We start from the raw sequence: 26468 nt of genomic DNA on the forward strand, positions 1-26468 counted from the left end.
CCTTCTTTTTATTCCCTCTGCTACTGCTTTGGCCTAGGCCTCTTCATCTTATACTTGGACTCTTCCTGCCACTCCCAACCCACATCCTGCCAGTTATTCCTCCAATCTGAGTATATTCTAAGGATTTTAACACATTACTTTCCTGATTAATTTTCTTTAATGTCACCTCAGTCCAAATATTTAGACCTGGCTAGCAGCACAGGGTCCTGGGATCTGGGTCAGGGGTGGGGCACAGGATTCCCCCTGGCTTGCACTCACTGAGGGCTCTTGGATGCCGGTTCCCAGGGAGCTGGTAAGGAGGCCTGGTGTGAGAGCTCACTCTGGCAGCGCGCACACCCTGCAGATATCTGGGAGCCTGCTGGGAGGTACTGCGCTACTCACTGCAGGGGCATGGTGGTGGTTCCATGTGGGTTATGGCTGTCAAGTGCCATTCTCTAGGTGTCCTCTGCCCTTTCTTATTGATAACTAGAGGCCCAGTGCACGAATTCATGCACGGGTGGAGTCCGGCCGGCCCGGCCCACATTGGGCTGGATTGGGGCTGGGCCTGTCAGGAGGAGGAGGCAGTGGGAGGTTGTTTTGATTATGATGGCTTTGTAGTTTAACTTGAAATGTGGTATTGTGATTCCTCCAACTTTGTTGTTCTTTCTCAAGATTGCTGTGGCTATCAGGCAAAGATTCAAAGCCTACAGAGACCACCTCTCTCTACAGACTAATAGGATTTTTGTCTTGAATCATCCACAAATGTGGCAAGAGTTGTTTTCAAAAGGGTGGGGAAATTGATTGTGCCTGGAGCTAATTGTAGTCTTTTAATGGGCCAGAGCAACTCCACCCACACTGTGGGGCAAGGTGTTTTCAAAAGGGTGGATCAACTGTCTTCCCCCTCCAGGCAAGGTTGCCTTATAGCAAATGTCTGTGTGAGAAAGATGACCTCTGCAATATGAGGGAATGACTCAGCACAGGAAACCGGGTGTCTGCCTTCTGAGCTCTAATCCCAGAGTCCCCAATCCTGGCTTCTGCTCACACAGCTCAAGTCCATGCTGCTGTTCCTCTGCCAGAGCACAAGGTGGGGGGCTCCATAGGGAATTTTTTGCATTGGCCCTTTAAGAGGGTGCCTACATTCAGCAATCTTTCCCTATTATCCAGCTTGCTGCTTTTCATAGCCATGTTATATGGGTATCCTTCTCAGTTCTGGTGCTCTCTGCTGGGGTGCCCAGCATGGGGAGTAGACCCCAGAGTTCTCAATGGCATCCCCCCACAGCTGAGATATCTTTCTGGAACTTTAGTTGCTATCTGTGGGAGCCCAGCCAGCCCTTTTGCACCTCCTCCTCTCCTACCATTCTCTATGCGGTCTTCACTTTCGGTCCTCGGTTATTAGGGTTCTCTCCAGTGAGTCTTCTGTTGATTATTCAGGGAGTTTTTCTGTATTCTAGTTGTAATTCTAGTTTGGTCCTGGGAGCATGTCTGTGCAGCATCCACTTACTTTGCCTCCATTTTTGCATAATCTCCTATCTTTCATGATCTTTATCGGCTTCCACACTATGAGCTATGGCCATGAATCTCTGTCTTAGTCACCATCATATTCCAAGCACATAATAGGATACTTAGTTTCTTTCCCACTTAGAGACCATCTGTCTAGAATATGTAGATATTATTCAGCAAATATTTATTTTTTTCACTCTCTGACTGTAGGTAATGTACACTCCCTGCTTTTTTATTATGGCTTTGTAACTTGATTTTTTTTTTGGTCAGTGGAATGTTAATGGATATGATTTCAACAGAGTCTTTCAATGTGCTTTGTCTAATTTGGCTTGGCTTTTACATGCTGGTGATTTGCCATGAGAACAGGTAGATGAGAGATATATGAACATACCTTGATGTATCCTCAGACCCAATCTACCTGCAGCCTAAAGCAGAGCTGCTCAGCCCCCAACCTGCAAACTTTTGAGTTTAAAAATATATGCTTATTGTTGTAAGCCAATGGAGATTTGGGGTAATTTATTTTGCTATTGCCTTAATGATACCTTTTCATTTTACAGATTTGAAAAGATCTGTAGCCAAAATAGTGGCAACATGAGCTCAGCAAGCATGTAACACTTGCTAAGCTTAAAATGATCTACCAAATGTTATGGGAGTGGTAAAGATTACTTCAGAGAAGCACATTCTATATAACAAAAGGCTAATATGCAAGTTGTCCCTTGAGTGTTCCACCCGACCGGGAGTTCGACCACTTGCTGTGACATGCCCTGACCACCAGTGGGCAGAGTAGAATGAAGGAAGGCCCCCGCTGGCATTTAGAAGGCCCTGATCAGCGCTGATCACCAGCCAGGCCTAGGTTACCCTACCCGTGCAGGTAGCCTAAGCATTAGTCTAATGCCTCACATATATAGGACTTTCACAGATGAAGTCCATTATATTTTGAAAGGAGAAGAAAATGTTACTTCCCCCTTCTTCTTCTACCTCTTCCTCCTCCTCCTCCCTCCTCCTCCTCCCTCCTCCTCCTCCTCCTCCTCCTCCCTCCTCCTCCTCCTCCTCCTCCTCCTCCTCCTCCTCCCTCCTCCTCCTCCGTTCTCCTCCTTCTTTTTTTTTTTTTTTCTGCTCAGGCTACCATAATAAAATACTCATAGGCTGCATGGCTTAAACAACAGAAATTTATTTTCTCACAGTTTTGGAGGCTGTAAAGTCCAGAGCAAAGTTGAACAGGATTCAGTCTCTGGTGATAGCCCTCTTCCTGGCTTGCAGATGTCCCCCTTCTCACTATGCCTCACATGGTTTTTCCTTGGTGCATGTGCACGAAGAGAGAGAGGAAGAGGAAGAGGGAGGGATGGAGAAGGAATGCTTCTGTGGTGTTTTCTTATAAGGACACTAATTCTATCATATCAGGGCCCCACTCTTTTAACCTTAATTACCTCCTTATAGGCACCATCTCCAAGTAAAGACACATTTGGAGATTGATTTTCAACATATGAAATTGGTGGAGTGGGGACACAAACATTCAATTCATAACATTGAGTACAAGAATAGCTTAGCCCTGACTGGGTGGCTCAGTTGGTTGGAGCATGGTCCTGTACACCAAAAGGTTGCTGGTTTGCCGGCCAGTGTTGCTTAATGGTTGAGTGTTGACCTATCAACCAGAAAATCACGGTTTGATCAGGGCATATGCCAGGGTTGCAGGCTCAATCCCCAGTAGGAGGTCCACAGGAGGTAGCAGGTCAGTGATTCTCTCTTATCATTGATGTTTCTGTCTCTCCTCCCTCTCTCTTCCTTTCTGAAATATAAATATATATATATATATATATATATATATATATATATATATATATATATATATATATCTCCTGTTGCACGAAGAGATTCGTGCAATAGGCCTTCACTTCCTCTGGTTGCTGGTATCAGTTTTCCTCCGGCACCTGGGACCCAGGCCTTTGCTCTGGCCAGAGTGTTTAGTCTTCGCAGCTCTGGACGGAGCCTTCAGTCTTCGCTCCGCCACATTGCCCCTACGTATGCAAATTAACCGCCATCTTTGTTGGGTTAATTTGCATACTCTCCTGATTGGCTGGTGAGCATAGCGGAGGGATGGTTAATTTACATGTTTGTCTATTATTAGTTAAGATATACCTATCTATATATCTATATCTATAGATATCTATATCTATCTCTATCTATCTATCTATCTATCTATCTATCTATCTATCTATCTATTTTTAGAAAAAGGTTGCAGGTTCGATCCCCAGTCATGGAGCATTTTGGAGGCAGCCAATCAATGTTTCTCTCACATCAATGTTTTTTCTTCTCTCTAAAAGTCAATAAAAAAACCCCATAACCCCTTGTGTGAGGATTAAAAAATAAAAAGGATAGCCTACTTTCATCCTATAAACTAGATTACTTTATCCTATTGTATGCTATTATGATACCAGGAATATATCTCTTCTTCATAGCCCTTATCATACTTCAAGTGATTAGATTGATGTTTATATTCTCAATGAGTGCATAAGAACCCAAGGATAAAGACTGTGTGCTGTTCACTGTCATAACCATAATAATAATTTTATGTTAACCTATAATTTATACTCAATAAATAAATAAATATTTAAGTGAATATTTCATTAAAGATTGAAATTGGTTAGTTTACTTTCCAAATAAGAGAATTAAGATGTTTCACATATCAATTTGACTAACTTTCAGAAAGTACTTCTTGAACATTTCCATTAGAAACAAAGGAGAGTAACTCACCCTGTTTGGGTCTAGAGTGGAATTTCTTTCATGAATCATACAATACTCTTCCTTTTTGGGGCTACTTGCTGAGAATACTAAAGTTTCAAATGGGGGGAAAAAGCCAAATGGGAAGCTAAATATTGCCTTATACTATGGGAAAGTCGATCAGAAATATCTTACCCATCATTTCTATTCTACCCTCATTCCACTGACTGACAATGAACTTCATTGGTAAGCCCAGTTACGTAAACATGGAAGCCTGATGGATTATACTGCTTCCTCCTCACTGAATTTATGCTGATTTCCATGCATGTAGAAGATACCTTATACACATGGTCCACTTAGTAAATGAAACCTTTCAAGGAGGTTAAATAACTTTCCCAGAGTTACACAACTTAGTGAGTGGTAGAGCAAAGACTTGAGACCAGGACTGTCTGATTCACTGCTAAAGTCCTCAACCACTTTAGCATCTGATGGACATTATAAATGAGTAATAAAGAAAGTGATGGGGAAAGATATGAGAAGATGATGGGGAAAGATTAATTTTTGAAAATAACTTGGAAGATACCTTCAATGAAAAGTCATAGATGATGAGAGGGCTCCAAACTATGAGAATAGCTTAAGTAAATGTGCCAAGACAGAATGGTTGTGTAACAGTGAATAAATCTGTGTATTAACTCCCACTTCCCCCAGGAACTCAGATGATAGCTGAATTTGCACAGGTATGTAAGGGCCTAGTTATAGAGACTTTTTATGATAGGCTGATTTCAGATTTCATTCTTTAAATGGTAGAAATCCATTAAAGGCAGCTCTGTGGAAATCATATGATATGAGAGTGGAGGTCTTGCTGTGGGCATGAAGAGCAGTTAGGAATTTGTTTCTACAGACTGAGTAAGAGAAGATTAATTGAGAAGTTGATGTGAGAATCAGAGCTACAGTACAGGTAATTCTGTCGTAAGCCCAAGGTCACAAAGGTAAGCAATGATAGATCCAGAGCTATAACCAGGTCTTCTGACTGCCATTCTAATCAATAGTCTATCCACTTAAAAATGTGTACCCAGAAAGCATTTTTAACTTTTAAAGAAGAATGACTTTGAAAATGTCACTCAACCTTCAAATCTCTATTTTTATTCATCATTGGATGGCGAGATATAAAGCATTAATTATTCATCATGTACTGGTATTCAGTGTTTAATTGCTAATTAATAGCTCATAATATATTTTAAGGAAATCATCTTGTTTGTTTACTAGGAAAATAAATTTCTGTAGATGAAGATGAAAATATGCCCTCAACTCTATGAGTCATACTACAACTCTATTTCTTAATGCCACAGAAGCCCAGAGCTGGAAGCAAGGGCCATTCTAAGTTTTGTATAGCTTGAAGCTTATATAATTTCAGAGGGTTGTCTTTAAGAAAAATTCACAAAATTATTAATATAAAATTATATCTTCAGAATAAATATCACAATAAATTATTGGATCTTTAGGGATTCGGGTCTTTTTCTGCTGAAATCTCTGGCTATTTACAGGATATGCTTCAAAGAAGTGCAGCCTTGCTTTTCCTTTATATTATACTGTCTGCAACTCTTAACCTTCATAAGGGCTCTTGTACGTGAAGAACCTTAAAGCTTAAGCTTCATTTGCTTCACAGTAAACCCACTTCTGGTTGGAAGGAACCTTTGATTATCTAATCCAAACCTGCCAAATCATAATCCAATCCTTCAAGAATTCATATCTAAGATGACCTCACTGTTGTATTTTTGCTGAAAGGAAATCTCAATATTACTTTTTTCCATAATTGTGACTGTTTTGCCCCTTCTTTCCCATGAAAGTTAAACATTTAAATAAAAGTATCAAGTGGGGAAGAAACGTTTATGCCTTAATATATACCAGTGGATTCCTTCTTCTCACTGCTTCACGTGATCCCTCATCAATTCTTGCTTGACCCATTGCAATATGTTTCTTTGTATCAATACTGTTTCTATCTCAAGCTTTATACAAAGTATGTCATTGTTTAAACAGTCAATTGCCTTTTTAAAAATTATGAGACAAAGTCTTTTACATTTAAATACTATTTAATATTTTATGGTGTTCATTTATTCTTATAGACATGCATTCTATCTAATATATTTTGGCTTTCCTTGTAATGCAGGTCTGGTAGAAATGAATTATCTTAGCTTTTGTTTATCTGAAAATGATTTAGTTCACCCTCATTTTTAAGGATATTTTCATTGGATATTGAATATTGAGAGTTTTGTTCTTTCATCACTTTAAAGATTTCATTACTATCCCCCATGATTTCTGAGAAAAAGTCAGTGATCATTCTTATTGTTGTTCTTTTGTATGTGTCATGGCTACTTTTCCTGTTTGCTTTAAAGATTTTCTGTTTATGTTTGGTTAAAGTTCAATTCTGAGTTGTTTTGGTATTTTTACTTTTGACCAAAGACACTAGAGCTCATTTTGAAGCAACATATTGCTGTGCTCCTCAAATGCAATACAATACTAACTTCTCAGTCAATTGCTTTGTTGATGTCTGTAGTTATCTTTACTCTTCTTTAGCTGTTGATGATCTGGTTTGGGAATTCATCAAACTCTTTTTTATTTTATTTTATATTACTATTAACATTTTGGGCAATTCACTACTCATTTGAATATCTGAGAAAGGAGATACAAAGAATGGAACTCAAACAACACATTGCGCACCAGTAGTTTTATTGCTAGCTTTACCCAATGGCCAGATAAGTTTCTATTGAACGAGTACAGAAAACGTTTTACAAAGTATCATACTTTAAAAAGATATTAGCTTGTAAGAACATATAATAAATAACTTCAAAATGCAATGGGTATTTAATTTTAAGGTGTGCCTTTAGCATTTATGTAAAACACTGTGTAATACGAAAACACGAGAATGCTCGTGATCTGCCCCAATGTGTTAAGTTTGTACATTTTTAATATAACTGTTAGTTCTGTTGTTGGAGAAAATGAAAAATAATTTCAATGTTGTTTGTAAATTTATCATTGTTATTCTTACAGAGTAACTACTTCTAATTTTTTTGTTTAAAACTTTTAACATATTCTAATAAAAGTTGAGAGATATACCAAACACAGTACAAATGCATAGCCCTATTGCATTTGAGAGTTAAATAAGATCAAATATATTAGAAGTAGCTTGTATACCACATAGGTTAATTCAAATGTTAAGGTGTTATCATCCTTATTTTTCGAACTAGGAAACTGAAGTTTGTTTGTAATTCTTAATTGCTTTATTGGTCCTTGATACATGCTCTATACAGTATCCCAATCTAAGACAAAAAGATCTGCTAGGTGATAAGGATTGAAAAAGCTGCTTGCATCCCAGCCTGGCTTAGCTCAAAGCCTCTGCTCTGCATTTGGAGTCAGCAGCCTTAGAGATTGTGAATACTGTTCCTATAACTACTGAATGATGACAAATGTCACTGTAAGAACTCCTAATATTTTAAATGTATGTACCCTTGAACTGCATGATCTTCTATTAAAACCCAGTTCTCTTAATTTTTATTACCAGGTAACCTTGGACGGGTGGACCAGGTCTCTGAGTTTGAGTATGATTTGTTCATTAGGCCGGATACCTGTAATCCACGCTTCCGAGTCTGGTTCAACTTTACTGTTGAAAATGTGAAAGAATCACAGGTGAGGGAAATAGTGGATACCTTCAGTTTGGTTTTGGTAAGAAGAGTGTGCTTTTGTTTTAGGTTAGGAATATTTAAAAAGTCATGAACATATTTGGACGGTTTTGTTGTGTATATATAACAGTGATACAGTTTTGTTTTTAGAGACATAGATAAATAGGTATAACATGTTGTTTTTTGTTATCTACAGATTATTAAATAATACAAATAGGTAACGGAGAACAAAATGTATGCTTTAGAAACTGAAGCATTAGCTTGATATGGTAGGCTTCCTTGAGGAATACAGTAAGAACCTATAGGAGGTGACTTGTAGTATGTTTATTATGGTATGTTCTCTATCTCATTTCTTCTATAAAAACCTGTAAATCATTATACAATTCTCACAGGGCCTCAGTTTCAGGAAAAAGCTTTTCTTCTCCTATACAATTAGATGTTTATATCATAAAAACAATATGATTCTTGTAACTCATTCTATTTTCCCTTTGCTTAGGCTGTTGGAAAACTCAGAGTCAGTTTTATAGCCTTCTCTAATGATTTTGCTTGTGTTTCTGTGTACTGACTTTTCAAAAAATTCAGATCATAATAATCTGTCTTTAATCATGATTTCATCATTTACATTTTCTAAGTGTGTGATTTCATAATCCTGTTCAAATCTGCTTTGAATGGGAGAGTGTATTGATGAAAAGAGAACTAAATACATATGCTTTGAACAAACATTAAAATATAATCTTAACAAATCAGTTATCATTCTGTTATACTGAGACAGTTAATCATGAAAGACTTTGCACAGACTTTGTACACATAGTGATATGATTTTTTTTAAGCAGATGAAAGCATTGCCCTATAACCTAACCTCTGCCTTCTTCATTCAGGGTCATCTATTTTTTAGTATATTTAGGAGAATGTGAGGAGGTTGTTTAATTTCCTCTTTCAAGTCAATCTCTCCTGTTTGCTCTTTCACCTTCTTGCTTGCTTCTCTCTTTTTCTCTCAACTGCAACTTGCATTGTGTGTCAGACAATGGTCAGCATCTGGAGTTTAGGGAACTCGGATTCTTCCTTGGCTCACGGCGGTTCCTGGCCCACCGGCTCCAGTAGAAGAGGGCTCAGGAACAGCCACATAGCTTTACTGCTGATTCTCCCAACTCCCTACAACATCACTGACACAGGACTCTGTGTGTGTAATGTTTACTGAAGTTTGGGGTTTAACTGGAAGGAATTAAATTTATGGGAGAGCTCTGAACATTGTTAGCTAAATATGATTTATCTCAGCATTTTAGGAGAACTGGGAGAAAGGTTTCACCCTACACAGAGAGCTGCTCAAGGATAAACTTTAGTTCCTAGGTTTGCTTCTGGGTTGTACTTCTCTTTCATGGGAAAAGTCCTGTTTTGGTGTTGTTGCTTTTTTCTTTCATAGTAAGAGGAACAATATTTCTCTCTCCACCCACCTTAGGAAAACCTATACGTTAACTATAGGAGCTCATCTGACCCTAGGATTGTCCAGCTTGTTCCATCAAGACAATCGATAATTCCAAAGTGCATTCACCAAAGTCTATGTCACTGAGTCTTGAGAATATAACTTACAGCAGAGGCTTTAGCCATATGCACTAGACTGAGTCTTGGCACTCTCAGTTTGGGTTCCCTATGAAGATCTCTACTATCGTGAGATAAACACACAGCCTCTTACTCTTCTGTGGGTGTTCCTGTGTCATGTCAGTCAGTAACTTACAGTTGGCACATACACACACTACTGAGATAATATAGTTAATTTATATGAAGGAGGGGGGGACATTTTATTAAAAGTGTTATAAGCCAGGATTTCTAAATTTATAAATGCGATTAGTCTTTTCTTCTTTATGCACAGCATATGTGCATCCTTCAGCTTGCCTACCACACACAAGAATCCACGAGCTTCTCCAAACTGAGACCTATTACTTTTCAAAAAAACAGCATTGTCTATCCTCATTATATCCTTTGCTAAATAGAGACTTAGTGGAAACCCTGAAATTATAGTGTTTTTTGATTTTGGGCCATATTAAATTCCAACCCTAATTTTATAGTTATGTTTTTGTTGTTATTGTTTAAAATATCTCTTCCAGAGTTATAAAATATTCATATTACATGTTGAAGTCATGCAGCCTATTTTCGTAGCCTTGTTTACCAGTTCAGTAAGCAAGTAACATGAATGTGTCCTGAGGGATTACTGAAATAAGACAGTTGGTGCTTATTTTTAAAGTTGGAGGAACCAATATTTTCCTAGTCTTTTGGATTCTATCTTCGTACCCAGTACTATTCTACCTTTGTTACACTTAGAAATCATGAACATGTTTATCTGGTTTCCTGGAGCCTGATGCTTTATCAGCCTTTCTGTGGGCCATTGCTTCATCAACTATAATCACATTATATAGTTATGGAAATCTGTCTCAAGAAAGCATAAAGATCTGCTGGAAAGATACAGTATATATCTCTAGCTCACAGGATATTTGTTTTCATGGTTGTCTACATGAAAGAGAATGATTTTACTATTAAGTTTGACTTGTGAGGTCTGTTTTCATAATGTCTCTTCTTGTAATCTTTTTCCATCTCTCCAATTTCCGTTAAAATGAGACCTGCATGAATGTAATCTAGTCAGGAACCTTATTTCGGTTTGGTACTAGCAGGCAAAGAAATATTAGTCATCAAAGACTGACTTCATTAAATGAATGTTAAAAATCACAGCATCAAATATACTTTATAAACAGGTCTAGCTTTTAGGTTACTTTTCTTGGTGTTTTTAGGAAGTGATAAAAACTTGGAGCATGCAGTGCTATATTTCAAGGGCTGATATATAAACCTCCAAAAATAGTGTCTAACTAGTGCATTTGCAAGAGACTATGAAAACTGAATATCCTTGTACCATTTTCTCTCTGAAAAACCTGTATTAAATGTTCTTATGTGGAAATTTACTACTGATACAGCAGAACACTCATTTGATGTTAAAGTAAATCATCCTATTTAAATATAGATGCCCAGTGCATGAACTTCATGCACTTGCGAGGGGGGATGGGGGGAGATTCCCTCAGCCCGGCCTGCACCCTCTTGCAGTCTGGGAGCCCTTGGGGATGTCTGACTGATGGCTTAGGGGGGAACGGGCCTAAGCCGTCAGTCAGATGTCCTTATCACTGCTGCAGAGGCAGGAGAGGCTCCTGCCACCACTGCTGTGCTCACCAGCTGTGAGCTCTGCATTGAGCGTCTGCTCCCTGGTGGTCAGTGCACGTCATACCGACTGGTCATTCTGCCTTTTGGTCAATTTGCATATTAGCCTTTTATTATATAGGATTCACAATAAAACTTCAGTAAGAGGAAAAAAAATGATCTGTCTTGACTATTTAAACTGTTTTATTTCCTTTATATTTTTTACATTTCTTTTCCCCTTGCTGATTATTAAAGTAGTCAATGTTCAATGTAGTAAATTTGGAAAGTATAGATAATTATTAGAAGCAGAGGAAAACACATTCACCCACCCACCCATAATCTTACTACTAAAAGTGCAGATATTATTAATCTTTTGTCATATTTACTTCTAGGTTTATTTATTTTCTATTTTTGAAGCATAATTTAAGTTAGTACCATATATACTTTTCATGTCTTGCTTTTAAAGAAGCAGAACAGCACTACAAAGCAATTTATATAATTAAAATGTCATAAACATGGCTATACAATAGCTATTTACTATTGGACCATTTTCTTACTCTTGGGCATTAATTGTTGTTATAAATAACACTGTAGTGAACATCTTTATGCATGGAATGTTACCCACATTTCATTTTGCTTCTTCAGTATAAGTTCCTATGAGAGGAATTGACGGCCAAAGGAAATTAATATTTTAAAAACTCTTGATACATATTTGTAAATAACCACCAGAAAATTTATACTGTTTCAGCAGTGAATAAGATGCTTTTTTTTGAATTTCTTGCTTTGTTTTATGAACTCAGATGGTCATACATTTAGAACAAATTGATTCTTTTTTCTCATTTACTTTGAAATTTCACACAAATAAATGGAATATGAAGCAATGTTTCAGGTCTGCAGTAATAAAGGAATTAATTGTATTCAAGCATAACATGAGACAACAAAGCAGACCTATTTATTATTTTCACCTTTTTCTTCATCAAATCGTTTATATGGGTATGCCAACAGTTTGTTCTCAGAGGTATGTATTGGGAAATTAAAATTCCAAGAGAATAGATGAATAAGATAAATAAAATAAAATTGAAGGGATTGCAGTCATTGCAATTATTGGTAATACTAGTAGCCCGGTGCACGAAATTCATGCACATTAAAAGGGAATTAATTGTCCTAACTGATTTGGCTCAGTGGATAGAGCAACGGCCTGCGGACTCAAGGGTCCCAGGTTCGATTTTGGTCAAGGGCATGTACCTTGGTTGCGGGCACATCCCCAGTGGGGAGTGTGCAGGAGGCAGCTGATCGATGTTTCTTTCTCACCGATGTTTCTAACTCTCTATCCTTCTCCCTTCCTCTCTGTAAAAAATCAATAAAATATATTTTTTTAAAAAGAGAATTATCATAGATATTTTAATATTGCTATTTGCCCTTTTTCTATAATAGAAGTGTGAGAGATGAAAGGAAGTTAGTAAAATGTATATGAAAATAATATATAAATTTATTAATAAATAAACACTATCAAAAGGAGCTGATTCCGTGAGGAAAGGGGCTCCCTCCTCCCTCCTGTCAAGGTCCAGGTTGCAGGAGAATGGGGTTCATGGCTGGCAGGCTACTGACAGCAAGCTGTCCAACAGCAGATTCTGTGAGGAATGGGGCTCCCTCCTTTCTACTGTCAGGGCCTGGTTTGAAGGTCAGCCCTGCCCCGTGTTGGGCCAGACCCAGAGTTTTACCACGCCCTGGCCTCCACTTCAGCAACCCAGGACTGACTGCTGCTGGGAGCTCCTGGTGCTCTGAGGGTGCGTTCTTCCCCCAGGCCACACAAGAAACAGCTGGGGAGGGTGCAGCCCTTGGCAAAATGACCCAGGATTCAGTGGTTCCATGCTCCGAGGGCGGGTACATGCCTCAAACCCCGCCCTTGCCGGAAACAGCTCCAGGAAATAGCTCAGGGGAGGGCACAGCCTTTGCCAAGACAACCCCTGCAGGACTGCCTTCCTTCCGCTTGGTCGAGGTGGTTCAGGTCATGATGAACACCACCCATGGTTTTTACATAAGTAGATAAAGGGGTAGAATTGACTATGGGAATAGGTAGATGAAATATAATGGAAGATAAGATATTGGAGAAGAGGAGCTCCAAGTAGTCTGAAAGTTTTTGAAAAATTGTCTCTGTAGATCTTGGAAAAAAATATCAGTGAGGCCTGAACAAGAGTCATTGAGAAATGAAGAGGAAAGAGGGAGTAGCGAGATGACACCAATAGTGAGAGGTAGTGGAGGGATAATATGATGAATGGAGATTTCAAAGCTATGTGCATAGAAGTGAAGGATCAGTATTATAAAGACATGGTTATCCCCAAATCAACCTAATTTTAATACAATTCTAATAAAAATCCCCCTAAATTCATTTCATAAAACTCGACAAGCTAATTTTAATATTCATGTAGGAAAACAAAGGTCCAAAAATAGCCAGGCCCACATTGAAGAAGATTAATGAATGGGTATACATTTATTTTATGGGAACTTGTATTTCAGCTAACAATTTTTATTTATAGCAATAGTGATTAAAATAGTTTGGCATTGGCAAAGGAATGGGCAAATAATCTAAATGAACAGACTGGAACTCAGAAACAAAGTTATTTATAAAAGGGAACTTGATATCTGACAGAGGGTACATTGTAAAATAATAGCAATAGTAGGGTCTATTCAGGCAACAGAATTGTGTGGCAAACAATACCCCAATCTCATACTATTTCAGAACAGACCACAGTGAAGGGGCAAATGCAGGGAAACCAATAGGTCTGGGATAAGCTCAGTTCTATCAGAAACTAATTGTTCATTGCTAGTATATAGTAATATGACATTAACAACATAGAAAGTCCTCCAAATGTTATTTTTCTTATCATTAATATCCAATAAATATTTATTGTTTACCTGTGATATGCCAGTCACTGTTCTGGGTACTCAGGATTCAGCATAGAATAAGACAGACAAGGACCTGCTGTTCTGGGGAAGCTAATGCTCTATTATGAGAAGGAAGACTATAATTGGAGCAAATAAAAAATAAGATATTTCTAGAAAATGGAAAATGCTACCATAGTTGGTTTATTCAGTTAAGGGGTTTTAACGATATTTTCAATTTTTTCAATTATCAATTAGGCAGCATATTCTTTTATATATGTAAAGTTGTACTGGTTAATAATGCAGATTTTGTGATCAAAGAAAACATGATAATTTCAAGAGAAACATTAAAAGTGTATGTTCATTGCTAGCTACACATTTCCCCCATCTTTCAGGTAATTTGTGGATACCATCTCAATAGAACTTTTCTTGTTTTGAGTCAAACCATTCAGAGACCCGATTTTCCACTTCTTTGTATGTATGTTTTGAAGTGCTGCTCAGAAAGTGCGTGTGCCATCTATCAAAATAAGTGGTGATCTGAAGGAGCAAGGTCTGGTGAATACAGTGAGTGGGTTAATACTTCCCAGGCAAGACCTTTTAACATGTCTTTAACTGGTTTTGAAGTGTGTGATGGTGCGTTATCATGAAGCAAAATTACTTTGCTGTGTCTTCTGGCCCATTCTGGTCGTTTTACGATCAAAGTGTGGTTCAAATTGACCTGGATGTTCTTTGTCTTTCACGTCGAAATCATCACTTTTAAAGCGTTTAAATCAGCATTCACAAGTATCTTGAGATGGAGCATGTTCACCATAAGCTTCCCGAAGTATACGATAACTTTCAGCAGCACTTTTCTTCAAAATAAAGTAATGAATTAAAATTTAGCGCAAATGCTCTTTTTTTGGCATGAAATTCGACATTTTTAAGCGTAAAAATATATATGATGTTAACACCTTTAGAAAATTTGACATATGAAGTTTTGAAGCTTGCTGTCAATACAACAAAAAAGCATACATATCAAATCGCATATATATCAAATATGTGTAACTCCATCTATTGAAAAAAAAATATGCGTTAGTAACCGGTACACCTATACCCCAATCTCATACTATTTCAGAGCAGAAGTGAGAGGGAGAGAGAGAGATAGAAACCTCAATGATGAGAGAGAATCATTGATCAGCTGCCTCCTGCACACCACCCCACACTGGGGATCTAGCCTGTTACATAGGCATGTGCCCTGACCAGAAATCGAACTGTGACCTCCTGGTTCATATGTCGATGCTCAACCACTGAGCCATGCTGGCCAGGCTAAACAGCATATGCTTGTACTTATTTTGTTTTTGTGAAGATAAGTTATCACTTCATTTGAGCAAATACTGGGAGCAGGATTGCTTGGTCTTATGCTCTAAGTGTATGTTTAACGTTATAATGAACTGCCAAACTGTTTTCCAAAGTGGCTGTATTCATTTTCATTTCCATCAGCAATGTATGAGAGAGCCCTAGTTACTGCATACCCTTGTCAGAACTTGGTATTGGTAGTATTTTTTAATCTTAGCCATTCTAATAGATGTGCAGTTGTATCTCATTGTGATTATAATTTGCATTTCCCTAATGACTAATGGCTTTGAAAATCTCTTTATGTGCTTATTTACCATCTGTACATATTCTTTGATGAAGTATTTGTTCACAGTTTTTGTTTGTGTTTTAAATAGGACTGTTTTATTGTTACTAAGTTTTAAGAGTTTTGTATATATTCGGGATATGTCATTTATGATATCTTTTGCAAATATTTTTTTTCTAGACTTCGATTGATGTCCTTATTCCTTTAACAGTATCTTTCACAGAACAAGTTTATAATTTTTGTGAACTCCATTGTATCAATTTTTTTTTCTGTTATGGATCATGCTTTTGATGTTAATTTTAAGAAATCTTTGTCTAATTCAAAGTTACAAAATTTTATATGTTTTCTTCTAAAAGTTTTATATTTTGGGGTTTACATTTAGGTCTATGGTTTATTTTAAATTAATATTTATTTGGTGTGAACTATGAATTGAGTCTTTTTTGGGGGTTGTTTTTCTGTTTTTTGCCTATGGATGTCTCATCTGTTGAAATGACTACCCTTTTTCTGTTGAGTTGTTTTTGCATTTTTGTTTAAAATCAATTGATCATATATGTGTGGATCTGTTTCTAGAATCTATTCTGTTCCACTGAACTATATGGCCATTCCTTCTCCAATTCCACACCACGGTGATCTCTATCACTTTATAGTAAGTCTTGAAATCAGATGGTATAATTTCTTTCAACTTGTTACAGTTTTAAGAAATTCTTTTGGTTATTCTAGCTCCTTTGTCTATCCATGGAAATTGTAAATAAGTTTATTGAGTTCTACACAAATATCCTGCTATCCTGCTGGGATTTTGATTGGAATTGTTTTAAATCTTTAGATGTTTAGGAGAATTTGACATATTGATATATTAAAGGTATTGTTTTTTCCAATTCATGAACATTATATGTCTATTTGCTTTGTTTGATTACTTTCATCACTTTCTTTGTGTGTTTTTTTAAGGGTTTTTTTTTTTTTCAACATATAGATCTCACATATACTTCATTAGATTTTTGCCTAAGTCTTTTTTTGGGGGTGCTATTATAAAAATGAAATTATTTAAACATTTTTAATTACTAATTGTTTGTTGCAATTATATAGTAATATCACGCTGACAATATATAGTAACATGACACTGACAATATATTCTGTATCCTCGCTAAACTGACTTATTACTCCTAGTTGCTTATTTGTCAGTTTGGGATTTTCTAAATATGAAATTTTGTTATCTAGGGATAGCAATCATCTATATCTGTATGCTTTTGTGTTGTTGTTTTTTTGTCTTATTCCATCAGCTATAACCTCTAGTACAGTGTTGAATAGTAGTAGGGAGAGTAGACACTCTAGCCTTATTCCCAATCTTAAGAGAATGCATCTAGTTTTTCAATATGAAGTTGATACCTTATTATGTCTCAATAGAAAGAGATGATTAAAATAAAATTCTAAAAATAATTTCTAATTTGTAGTATCTAAAATGATATGATTTTGATATAATTTAGGAATATTCTCTTCAACATTTGGAAATATATCATTAAATTTGTGTTATGAAGTGAAAATACTAGTATATAAATGCACTGGATAAATGGAAACCAAATATGAAGCATTTTCTTTCCCATTTTATTCTCTTTCCCCTTTTCTCTCAAAAGTTAAAAGTTTATCTATAAAACGTAGTGTTTGATGACCCAATACTATTTCTTGTGGCATGTTTACAAAACATGTCTGAATAACTAGCTATGTTTTATTCAGGTTATTTAACGTACTCCTGCATGTATTAACTGATTCATTAAAAACAACTTTTTTTTGGTCAATTGATTGAATGTGCCTAAGTATCCAATTCCATTACAAAAGAATAGGAGAAAGTGGGAGCAAAGAAGCTGAGCTACTTTCTCTTACTAAATATATTATGAGTACTTAGATTGGGAGGTTGAAACATTTAAGGGAGAGTGGTACCCAACACTCTGGAGTTTAAATAGAAGCTTTATAAGTGCTTACTAGTTATTGGCTGTCAGCTAGTTACTTAACTTCTCTGAGTCTCATTTTGAATCTATCTATATCCTATCTAATAAAAGAGAAACATGGTAATTAGCCATACCTCCGCTTCCCTTCTCATTGGCTAATCAGGGCGATATGCAAATTAACTGCCAGCCAAGATGGCGGCCGGAAGCCAGGCAGCTTGAAGCGAACATGAGGCTTGCTTGCTTCAGTGACGGAGGACTCCAACGTTCCCCACCAGCCTTGCCGGCCTCTGAGCTTGCAGTTTGAAACATTGTTACAAATATAGAAGCTAAACAAAACCCCATAAACCTGCTTTCAGCCCGCTGGGATCTCAGAGCTGGAGTTGAAACAGTGTTTCGATTATAGAACCCAAACAAACCAGATACCTGCTTTCAGCAACCGAGGCCTAAGAGCTGGAGCCAAGCCTCAGAGCTAAAGCTGGCCCAGAATAAAAAAGAAAAAGAAAAAAAGAAGTGGTTGGGAGCTTCAGTCACCCACCAGCCTGAAAACAGCCCTCAGCCCCTCACCCAGACTGGCCATGCACCCCAGTGGGGACCCCCACCCTGAAGGGTGTGTGACCAGCTGCAAACAGCCATCATCCCCTCATCCAGGCTGTCCAGGCACCCCAGTGGGGACCACCACCCTGATCCAGGACACCCTTCAGGGCAAACCAGCTGGCCCCCACCCGTGCACCAGGCCTCTATCCTATATAGTAAAAGGTTAATATGCCTCCTAGCACTGGGATCAGCGGAGCCGCGAGGCCTCCCGGCACCGGGATCAGCATGACAGGGGGCAGCGCCCAAATCCCCTGATTGCCCCAAACACCCCCCACGGGCTCTGCTCTGTGTGTGACGGGGTAGAGCCATAACCTCCCCATCGGCCCTGCCCTGAGTGTGACAGTGGCAGCGCCCCAACCCCCGATCGCCCTACTCTGTGGGTGATAGAGCGCGGTGCCCCAACACCCCCCCCCCCACCCCCCACGGGCCCTGCTCTGTGTGATGGGGTAGAGCCATAACCTCCCCATCGGCCCTGCCCTGAGTGTGACAATGGCGGCTCCCCAACCCCCTGATCGACCCTGCTCTGTGCGTGACAATATGGAGCCCCAACTCCCCAATCCTCCCTGCTCTGAGCCCAACCAGGGGCTGCACCTAGGGATTGGGCCTGCCCTCTGCCACCCGGGAGCAGGCCTAAGCCAGCAGGTCGTTATCTCCCAAGGGGTCCCAGACTGCGAGAGGGCACAGGCCGGGCTGAGGGACCCCCCCTACCCCCCGAGTGCACAAATTTTTGTGCACCAGGCCTCTAGTATATATATAAAAGCCTAAGTGACTGTTACGACTGGTATATAAGCTGTCATGATCTCAATTTATATAAAGTTGTGACAATCAACCGTTGACTGGTCCCTATGATCGCACTGACCACCAGGGGGAAGACGCTCAATGAAGGAGCTGCCCCCTGGTGGTCAGTGCGCTCTCACAGACGGAGCGCTGCTCAGTAGGTGCAGTGGGTCTAGGATAAGCGATAGCAGCAAGGCACCTGGCCCAGGCTCTGGGCGCTTCCCTGGCTGCCTGTCGCTTTACGTTTAACTACATCCCTGAGGGGTCCCGGATTGCGAAAGGGCGCATGCCAGGCCGAGGGACCCCACCAGTGCACAAATTGGTGCATCAGACCTCTAGTATTAAATAATATTACTTCAAAGCATTGTTGTTTAAATCATGAAATATTTACATTTTATTTGAAATTAAATAATGAGCATGTAGTAAAGACCCTGGCATATGGTTTACTTTTAGAAAAATATTTATTAAGTCTAATCAAGATGTATTTTATTAAGAACCTGTTATATTCCTGACACTGTGCTAAGCATTGAAGATATACAATAGCAAAAAAAAAAAAAAAACCCACACCAATCAATGTGTCTCTCACGTGTTGTTTCCCTCTCTCTCTCTCTCTTCCTCTTCTCCGCCCCCCCGCCTTTTCATACTCTACAATGGCAAAAAAAAATTCCCTATATTTCCTAGAGCTTACATTTTAGTGAATTCAGTATAAATTAATAAGGAAATAATCATGCAAAATGTTAATTTACTTCATTGATAAATTTTATAAGGAGAGAAATCATCACTGAACTAAATTATTACTTTGGATTCTAAGGTAGTAACATTCACCATCTAAGTCTTACTTGTATAATAAAGCTCAAATGATTATTTAGCCGCCATAGAACATTGTTGCAATGTTATCTATTGGATAAATAAATAACTGAATGGTTAACTTAAAAATGGGAATATGACTACGGAGAGTAGTTTCATTGATTCAACAAACATTTTGGTGATTCACTGTGAACCCAAGCATTTATATAAGGCAGTCCCTGAATCAAGTACACAAAAAACTATAAACCAATCTATAATAATAAAAAGGTAATATGCTAATTAGACCAGATGTCTTAAGGACGTCATTCCGGACATCCTTCCTGATAAAGCCAGGTCTGGAGGGAAGCCAGCTGGGGTCCCAGGTGCCTGTGGGCAGCCAGAGGAGGGAAGCCTGGGTCCCAGATGCCGAGGGAAGCCAGTGCCAGCAGCTGGGGGAAGGAAGGCCTACTCTTGCATGAATTTTCATGCATCGGGCCTCAAGTATATAAAATAATAAGTTTAGTACTAGAGATACATGTAAGTTATGGTGAAAATTTATCACTTTAGTTGGCTAGAGGGTCAAAGAATAGATAAAAGAAGACAACAAAGAGAAAATACATAATCTGGTCCTTAAAGCCAGTCTTAAATAGAAAAAACTCATCTTACTTAAATAAGTATTATAAACCTGATATGATAGCCAAAAGCTTCAATTTAATAGTGAAATAAATGGTAAAAAAAAAAAAGCAATCAAATCATGTCATGATCTCAATTTATATAAAGCAAAACATATCCTAGTATTTTTATTAAGATCATAAAGTTGGTTGTAGAGTAGGGTAGTCATATTTCACCATTCATTGTGTTTGCAGTATCAACATTATATGATGTGCTATAACATAGTTACTTGTTTATGTGGAAAGTTCTCATATGAGGAATTTCATGCAGGATTTTTTTTCTTATTCTTTGTGTATGGTTTTTAACTGGTGAACAATTAAGAAAGACCCAAATTTAGACTAGAAACTTATTGTGACATAAACTTATAAATATTGCTGTTGCAATATAAATAAAACACAGATGTAGAAAGTGAAAAAGATCTTTATGCAAATAAACTCTTGGTACTAGAAACAGAACATCTTAGACTGTTAAGATGAGTCTTAAAGCTATGGGTTGTTTGGCTGATCTACTGCCAAAGAAATGAGAGATTGATATTTAAATTTTATGCAAAGTTTCATGGATAGTCTAAGCCTTGCTTTGGCAGAACAAAAGGAATAAAATCTGAGGAAAAGGCATTGAAACTCTTATAGGCTTTGATTTGCTAAATGTATGGGAAAAACTTTGGAGTCTAACCAGATGAGCTCTCAGAATAACTTACTATTCTTCCTTGTGAATCTGGAATGGCCCACACTGACTTACTTTTAATTTTAATTTTAATTTTAATTTTGTGGTCATTGGATTTCAGCAAGCTTGCTTATAGCATTCTGTGGAGTGACTAACAAAATGCTGATGACTCTTTGATCTTGAACTCGTTTTACTCTGATCTATCCTTCCAGCTACCTGCCCAAAAGCTTCCACATCAATACTGAACAGAAGTCTGTACTTTCCCAAAGTCTGTGTCCTTTTTTAGTGTTTTCTTAGTTTTACCTTAGTTTTACTGTACCACTGTCTACTTGATTAACCAAACTAGAAACTTGAAGTTTGTTCCTGATGATTCATTTATTATTTATGCTGTCCTCTCTATCTGAAAGACTTTTCTCTAATTCTCAATCTGCCTGGCTATCAAATCCTTTAAGATATAGATAAAATCTCCTCTCTTCTAAGAAGCTTCCTCTCACTTCCAGACTGTGTTCCTAATAGCTTTTGTTGCTGATGCTAACAAAGCATGGTTACCACATGATGTAATTGATAGTTTGTGTGCCACTTTCCATCCTGGGTTTTTAGCTATTTTATTATTACTATTATTTTTATTACTATTTTATCTTGGTTTCTTCAATACTTGGTATGATGTCTGCCTTTAAAAAATAGATCTTACCTAATAATAGACAAACATGGTAATTGACCATACCTTTGCTATGCCTCTCATTGGCTAATCAGTGTGATATGCAAATTAACCACCAACAAAAATGGCAGTTAATTTGCATACTAGGTTCCAGGCAGTGGAGCGAAGTCTGACGGCCCCAGGGTCGGCGGAGCAGCGAGGCCTCATGGCCCCGGGGTGGCTTTGGCCAGAGCCCAGCCAGAGCGAAGGCCTGGGTCCCCGGTGCAGGAGGAAAACTGGTGCCAGCAGCCAAGGGGAGGGAAGGCCTATTGCACTAATCTCTTTGTGCAACAGGCCTCTAGTATGTCAATAAAATGAATGTGTTTACCTATTGCTATAGTGATACCCTCATACTGACTTTTTTGCATTAAGACTTGAGTCTTTTGGGGTAACTGTACTTCTTTCCCAAGCTGAAAAATCCCTAAATGTGGAAAAGAATAAACCTATAGATTGATTGAGCCTCAAACAGGATAAATAAATCCAAGTAAAACTGTGTCAAATCACATAATATTCAAACTCTAAAAACTAAAGAAAAAGAAAAAAATCTCCAAAGGAACCATAAAAAAAAGCATTATTTAACTAGTATAGGGAAAATATTTTGTATGATACAAGATTTATCATCAGAAGTCATGGAAAACAGAAGGAATTGCTTCAGCATTCAAGTGCTGGTAGAAAAGAACTGTCAACCCAGAATTCTATATTAAGTGAAAATGTCCTTCAGGAATGAAGTGAAAAATCAAGACATTGCTTTTGCTGTCAGATTTTAAAAATCATCACCAAGACCAATGTCAGGGAATTTACTGCCCATGTTTTCTTCTAGGAGTGTTATAGTTTCATATGTCTTTAATCCTAATTTTTGTTTATTGTGTAAGATAGTGGTCCAGATTCATTCTTTTGTACATGACAGTCCTTTCCACATTGTATACTCTTGGCCCCTTCATAATAAATTGATTGCTTATATATGAGTGGGCTTATTTCTGGGCTTTCTGTTCTGCTCTATGATCCATTTGTCTGTTTTTATACTAATACCACACTGTTTCGATTACTATAGCTTTGTATTATAGTTTAAAATCAGTGCATGTGATGCCTCCAGTTTTGTTCTTCTCCCTCAAGGTTATTTTGGCTATTCGGGGTCTTATTTTTTTATTATTTATTACACCTTTATTGATCTCAGAGAGGAAGGGAGAGGGAGAGAGAAATAGAAACATCATTGATGAGAGAGAATCATTGATTGGCTACTTCCTGCATGTCTTCTACCGAGCCTGCAACCTGGGCATGTGCCCTTGACTGAAATTGAACCCGGGATTCTTCAGTCCACAGGCTGACACTCTATCTACTGAGCCAAACCATCTGGCACAGGTCTTTTTTAGTTCTATACAAATTTTAGGACTATATATTCTTTTTCTGTAAAAAATGCTATTCGAATTTTGATAGAAATTGCAGTGAATCTGTATAATGTTTTGAATAGTATAGACATATTAACAATATTAATTTTTCTAATCTATGAGCATGGAATATATTTCCATTTATTTATGTCTTCAATTTCTTTTACTAATGTCAGGTAGTTTTCAATATATAGGTCTTTTGTTTGAGTTAAATGTGGACTCATGGCGTGAACATACCAATATTTTCTGAAATAATTAAAATTTAAGTTAAAATTTTTTTTAATGATTATGTCAAATGGCGCATGGAAGATGTCAACAATGTGGTCCCTTTTCCAGTGCAGTTAATTCAGTGGAGTCCCAGCTCCATACTCTTCTAGGTAGGAATGGTCTACATGAGCATGTCCTGTCCCTTTGGTGAAAACAGAGTGAAAAATCATTAGATTATGGACTTCCTAGTTCATAGGAACTTCCATCCTCCACACCTCAGGCCTGAAATTGAAAATCTCTGAGACATTTAAAAGAATTTTAGTTGTCAATAATTTTTAATTCTAGTTTCAGTAGTGTCTGTTGCTTAAGAAAAACTAAGACCCAGGTGTTCTAATTTCTTACCTTGGTGTAGCTGTCACTCAAATGTCAAAAGCTCATTATCAATGTCATAAACAAAATCAGTATTGAATAAAGAAGATCATGATATTAACTACATGTGTTGCATTTTTTTTGTGTGTGACTTGACATTGTGTTTGGTTACTGCTTAATATATTTTATTATAAAATTGTGATTAATCAAATCTTACATTGACACCTCACTATATCTCAAAGAGTATAATTGTACCATTTAATTGTGATTTAGTTCTTTTTTTTTGAAAATAGTAGTCTGCAGATGTAGGTAGATAGTTAGGCTATTATGAAGTATTGAGGTTTCTCCTTCTGCCTCATCAGCCTGAAGATAATATTTTTTTAATTTATTTACTTGTTTTTCTGTACTCTTTCCTTCCCTGTGTATCATCGTGATTTCTGAAGCTCATAGATTCACTAAGATGCCATAGCTCAGAGAACACTGTTATTAAGAACATTCAAATGAAAAAAAAAAAGCTTATTTCTTTCCAATGAATGTTAATATAGAAACACAATATTATACTTTACATCTTTGGGTTGTGAGACAATGGTCATGTGGATTAGCCAAAACAATGGCATTTGAACGTCTTTTCATCATATGAGGTGAAAACTTTTTTGATCACACCACTTAACAGCTTCTAACCAGCCCTCACGATAAAGCCCAAGTCCCTCCAAATAACATGCCAGGTCCTTTATGAGTTGGCTTCTCTGTACCTTTCTATCTTCAGTTGTCCTTACTCCACGAGGTGTTAGTCATACTGTAACAGCTTTATTGTTTTGGCTATGCCAGGCTTTCAGTTCTGCCATTGCCTTTGCTCATCTAGTTCCTTCTGTATTGAAGGCTCCATCCTTATTTACCTGATCATTTTCTATAATCTTTCAGCTATATGTCTATCTGCTCAGCACACTATGTCGTAAAGATCATTGGATATCTGTCTGTCCCATTAGAATGAAAGCTACTTGAGAGCAAAAGCAATATCTTATTTAATATTTGTATCTCCATTGCTTTGATCACAGTTTTCCAATGCAAATGAGGGAACTTAGCCCAGCATTACTTGATTAAAAAAAAAAAGGATGGATGATATAACAGCACCAAGCATCTCAATATAGCCATGAATTTTGACACAATTATAATTTCCTAAAGTCCTAACTTTCCATACCTGAAAAAACACCCACCTCAGCTCTGTTTAACAAATTAAACTCTACCTTCCTCCTCCCCTTCTAAGGGAGTTAGGGAAATAATATCTTGGTTGTTATTGTGGCAAGATTGAGGTTCAAATATGGGGGTTCCTATAACATGAGGACTAATAATTGTGCTTTTTTCTAATCAGCGCGGGAGTGGGATTTTAGTTAAGAACATCCCGCTTTCATAGCAGTGCCATTTCAGTGCTATGTCCCTCATTTCATTAAACTGTTGACAATTGCTGATGGGATTACAGACAGTAGCTTTCTTTAAGGGAAATATTAGGCAGTTACTGGTAGATTTCTGACACACCTTTACAAAATGCTTCCTGTTAGCAGGTAGCGGGAAGAGAAATGGATGTAAATCTATTAGTATCAGAATTACATGTCAAAAAGCTAGAGCAGAGTTCAATTTATTTCTGCAATAATAAACAAGTCAGAGATTGACTTGACAATTATTTCTACGTCAACTACTTGTTTTTTTCTGAGATGAACATTCCAATATAAAATCAACTTGTGTGGATACCTTTTAGTAAATAACAGCCTATGTGAATTAAGATTATCCCATAGGAGCTAAAATTAAACCATTTCTTCAGTGGGAATGAATATTTTATAGTTCTCTCTGATAAAGAATGTAAAGTTACATACTTTTTGATGAAATAACAAAATGTTGGATGAAGATTTAGAGGGTATAAATTCTACTCCTATTTTTCCTATATACTAATTATGTGACTTTGAACAAGTTATAACTACTTAGGTTTTCAATTTACTCAGTTGTATAAACTAATGATGATAACCACTATAATTTATTGAATTCCTAAAATGGGCTTTATCTACAATGTGTTCATCATAAATATGTCATTGCATCTTCACAATACACTAATTACTAAGTTAATTCCCATTTAACAGATAAGGAAAATGATGTTCAGAAAGCTTAATTAACTTGCTCAAGGCCATGTAGAATATAAAAGGCAGAGCAGAACAAAATCCCACATCTTTTGGTCTTCCATGTCTTTATTCTTTTTTTCTTCTTTTTCACTCCTCTCCTTTTATTTAATCTCATTGCTATCTTGCACAGTTACAGAAATGAACTGATGAATTTAAAAGAGCTTTTGTGGCATACACATTTTAGGCATTGCTATTTTTACTTATGCACCTTGGTATCACTAAGTTGGAATGGAGTTGTTTTCTGTTAATGTTGAGTGGAGAAACACTACAAAACTCTTTGAAGGCTTACACAGATTTAAAAGTTAATTTTTAATTTTTCCTGGATGGTAATTTTTTTCCTACTAAGGCTACAAAATTATATTTGATACTGTTATTTATTTATAATATTTGTACTTCTTTCCCTACATCTATTTTCAGGATAAACCTGCATATGTTAAGGGGAATAGAAAGCTTCCTTAGTAATATCTGAACATTTAGTTTGTAAAGTGCTTTTGCATACATTATATTATTTGTTTTTCAGAGATAGTTTCTTGTTTTGATAGTTGTGAAATAAGTATCTTCACTTCTATATACAATTAATGGAACTGAAGTGTAGAGAGGCTTGCCTAAGTTCACAAAGAATGTTTGTGGTAGGGTCAAGAACTCAGGGCATATTATT

At 37.3% G+C, this 26468-nt stretch overlaps 1 protein-coding gene across 1 annotated transcript in view; it reads left to right on the forward strand.

Moving 5' to 3' along the window:
- The window catches only part of LOC132229760 (uncharacterized), a 122081-nt gene extending 113642 nt beyond the window's left edge, over positions 1–8439 (forward strand). Inside the window, exons 3-4 of the mRNA XM_059686230.1 lie at positions 7757–7881; positions 8371–8439. Of these exons, the coding sequence (XP_059542213.1) occupies positions 7757–7881; positions 8371–8439 (194 nt within the window). The remainder of the gene's footprint in view (positions 1–7756; positions 7882–8370) is intronic.
- Positions 8440–26468: the final 18029 nt, after the last annotated feature.

Source organism: Myotis daubentonii, chromosome 3 (assembly GCF_963259705.1).
Source record: "Myotis daubentonii chromosome 3, mMyoDau2.1, whole genome shotgun sequence".
Lineage (NCBI taxonomy): Eukaryota > Metazoa > Chordata > Mammalia > Chiroptera > Vespertilionidae > Myotis > Myotis daubentonii.